General features: G+C 49.0%; 1 protein-coding gene across 1 annotated transcript; it reads right to left on the bottom strand.

Moving 5' to 3' along the window:
* Positions 1 to 453: 453 nt before the first annotated feature.
* On the bottom strand, positions 454 to 1,263 carry LOC133574971 (protein CbbQ-like). Its single transcript, XM_061927392.1, has one exon. The coding sequence runs from the start codon at positions 1,261 to 1,263 to the stop codon at positions 454 to 456; it is 810 nt and encodes a 269-aa protein (XP_061783376.1).
* Between the last annotated feature and the right edge of the window lie 2,322 nt (positions 1,264 to 3,585).

The following is a 3,585-nucleotide window of genomic DNA, read 5'->3' on the forward strand; positions in this document are numbered from 1 at the left end:
GGGAATTCACCCAGCACACCAACCAGTTTCGATTCGTCGGCGATACAGACGAATTTTTCGCTGGCCTGAGCGACAATTTTTTCCCGGGTCAGTGCGCCGCCACCGCCTTTAATGAGGTGTCTGTTTTGGTGGTTTCATCTGCGCCATCAACATAGATTGGTAATTGTCCTACCTGTTTCAGTTCCATTACCTCGATTCCAAATCTTTTCAGCCTGGTTGCGCTGGCTTCCGAACTGGCGACCGCACCATCAATGCGACCTTTCATACGCCCCAGGCCGTCGATAAAAAAATTCGCCGTGGAACCGGTGCCAACACCCACCACATCGCCAATCTGGATCAGTTCCAATGCAGCTTCAGCGGCAGCTTGTTTCTGGGAGTCAATCATTTTTATCCTCGTTAGGTAGGGATGGTTGGTGCAATAGTAATGATAACGACATGGATTAGGCCAGGTGATTAGAAAAGAGAAGCGCTGAGTTCATTAATTGCTTTGAGCATGTCCGGATCATCTGTCAGGGTTTCGGAAATCGCGCCACGGCAGGAAGAACGCGGGTCAACACCGGTTACCATGAGTTTGCCTGCATGTACCAGCAGACGAGTGCTGGCGCCTTCTTCCAGTCCGCTGCCTTTCAGGTTGCGAGTCATGCCGGCGAACTTTACCAGTCGCGCAGCCATCTCGTGATCCAGCCCGGATTCCGAGGTGATGATATCGGTTTCCAGCGTGGCGGTTGGGTAATCAAATTCGATTGATACAAACCGTTGTCGAGTGCTTTGTTTGAGATCTTTCAAAACACTTTGATACCCCGGGTTGTAGGAAATCGCAAGGCAAAAATCGCCTGTGGCCTGCAACAATTCGCCGGTCTTCTCAATTGGCAATACCCGACGGTCATCTGCTAGTGGATGAATAACCACCGTAGTATCTTTGCGTGCTTCGACGATTTCGTCCAGATAACATATACCGCCACCACGTACTGCCCGACTAAGCGGGCCATCAGCCCATCGTGTCTCGCCACCCACAATCAAATAGCGTCCCACCAAGTCCGCCGCAGTCAGATCATCGTGACACGACACGGTGATTAGCGGTCGTTTCAGACGCCAAGCCATATGCTCCATAAAGCGGGTCTTGCCACACCCGGTAGGGCCTTTTAGCAGCACCGGAATACCGTTTTTGTAGGCGGCTTCGAATAATTCGATTTCGTTGTTTTGAGCAGCGTAGAAAGGTTGCTCGGGGATCAGATATTCATTAAGCGTGTATTCGGCAGTCATGGCGACGAAGGTGGTAATTAATAATCAATACGGAAGTGCATTGTATGTCGAATACTGGCGTGATAACAGGTTCATAACTGTACCGGTTTGGCTCAGGAGCCTTCTTGAACGATCAATTCGTCGCCAACCTGAAGTGGACCTTCCCTGTCAGGTGTGGCATTTACACCAAAATAAATTTCACCATCCCGTCGTCGATAAGAAGACAGGGTGTGGATGGGCTCCGGCCCATTAATACTGCCACTGTCCGGATCAACCGTTGGTACCGAACAGCGGGCACATAAATCAACCACACGCAGTGGCAGGTCGCCAATGGTAATTCGCTTCCACTGGTCTTCGTCATGGGCCTCACATCCATCCACTACAATGTTAGGACGAAATCGGTTCATGCCAACTGGTGCATCGAGTTTTGCATTCAGCATATCGAGGGACGCCTGGGAAACGACAAGCAACGGAAATGCATCTGCGAAATAGGTGTGATCTCCCTTTGTGGAGCGAGCCGGTTTGCAGTGCCTTTGTTCCGCGCGCGGAAACGTGACCAAACGACACCCATCGCCAATTGCCTGGCTTATCCATTCATCCGTATGGGGGTCCAGAGCAATCGCATTAATACCATCTCCCCAAACATCCGTGTTAACTCGATTTGCTTGTTCATCTGGCGCAGGAACGGTATGGGACGACATTCCAAAAGTGGATAACACTAACTGCCCATTCTCTATAGTGGTATCGATTAATGCCATTTGAGGATGTTCTCTTTGGGTCATCATCCGGTCTTCATTTGAGACCACCATCCACTGTCGATCGTATTCAAGTCCGGCAAGATTCAAACGGGCTTGAGAGGGTGAGAATCCACCAAGAGATTTCACCGGGTAGACGAAAAGCTGTGAGATTTTCATGACTTAATTGCTTGAATAGAAGGTGTCAGTGTAAAGTAGTCCAAGCGGAATTCAAGTATATTGTTGACTTACTTTTACGGAGAACCCCTGTGTCCCAGACCGTTTCTTTACTAACCGAACTAATTGCATTTGATACCACCAGCAGACACTCCAATCTGGAGCTGATTGATTGGCTGTCTGCTCGATTGCAAGCTGTTGGTGTCGGAAGTACATTGACCTTTGATGCGGATAAGCGCAAGGCCAATCTCTTTGCAACGTTAGGGAATAGCAACGCCCCGGGCCTGGTTCTGTCCGGCCACACAGATGTGGTACCCATTGATGGGCAGGATTGGCAAACTGACCCGTTCAAAGCGGAAATCAAGGGTGACCGTCTTTATGGCAGGGGGGCCTGTGATATGAAAGGCTTTATTGCCGTGTGTCTTGGCAAGGTGCAGGAAATATTGGATGCAGACCTGGATGTGCCAGTGCATTTGGCTTTTTCCTACGATGAAGAGGTAGGTTGCGTTGGTGTCAACGGATTAATCGCAGACCTACAGGCTCGACATATTCATCCGAAAGCCTGCGTGATTGGTGAACCAACCAGCATGGATGTTATTCGTGCACACAAAGGTATGTTCTTCCAGCGTTGTCATGTGCATGGTAGATCGTCACATTCTTCTTTGGTGCATCATGGGGTAAATGCAGTCACTATGGCGGCCAAAACCATCGGTTACATTGATCAGTTAGCGGAAGGAATTAAGCAACAAGGGCCCTTCGACGATGAATTTGATCCGCCGTTTTCAACCTTGCACTGTGGTGTCATTCACGGCGGTACAGCAAACAATATAATTCCAAGTCATTGCCAGTTCGATTTTGAAATTCGTAATTTGCCCGACCATGATCCCCGACCGGTGTTCGATCAAGTAAAGCGATATACAGAAACCGAGTTATTGCCTGGTATGCATGCCGTTGATCCGAAAAGCGGTTTCGAATGGCAATCAATGGCCGAGTTTCCGGGTATGAATACACCACTTTCCGCGCAATTAATTGCCACGGCTTCCCGTTTGTTAAATACCGATAACAAGCCAGGTAAGGTAAGTTACGGAACAGAAGGGGGATTGTTTCAACAAGCTGGAATTGAAACCATCGTCTGTGGTCCCGGTAGTATTGAACAGGCCCACAAACCGGATGAGTATGTGCCGCTTGAGCAATTGAATTATGCCGAACAGTTTGTCTCAGCCTTGATTCAATCCCTCAAGGATAGCCCGTCATGACGATTTTTCTTGGCCTGGGCAGTAACGAAGGAGATCGCAAGGAGAATATTCAGCAAGGAATTGCGCAACTGGTAGCAGCAGGATTCGATTTAAAAAAAGTGTCTCCGGTTGTGGAATCACCTGCCATGTTGCCGGATGATGCGCCTTCTAGCTGGAATAGGCCATTTTTAAATATA

Source organism: Nerophis lumbriciformis, linkage group LG17 (assembly GCF_033978685.3).
Source record: "Nerophis lumbriciformis linkage group LG17, RoL_Nlum_v2.1, whole genome shotgun sequence".
In the NCBI taxonomy this organism is placed as follows: domain Eukaryota; kingdom Metazoa; phylum Chordata; class Actinopteri; order Syngnathiformes; family Syngnathidae; genus Nerophis; species Nerophis lumbriciformis.

Coding starts and splice junctions, on each gene's coding strand:
- LOC133574971 (XM_061927392.1), bottom strand. CDS start 1,263: ATGACTGCCGAATACACGCTTAATGAATATCTGATCCCCGAGCAACCT.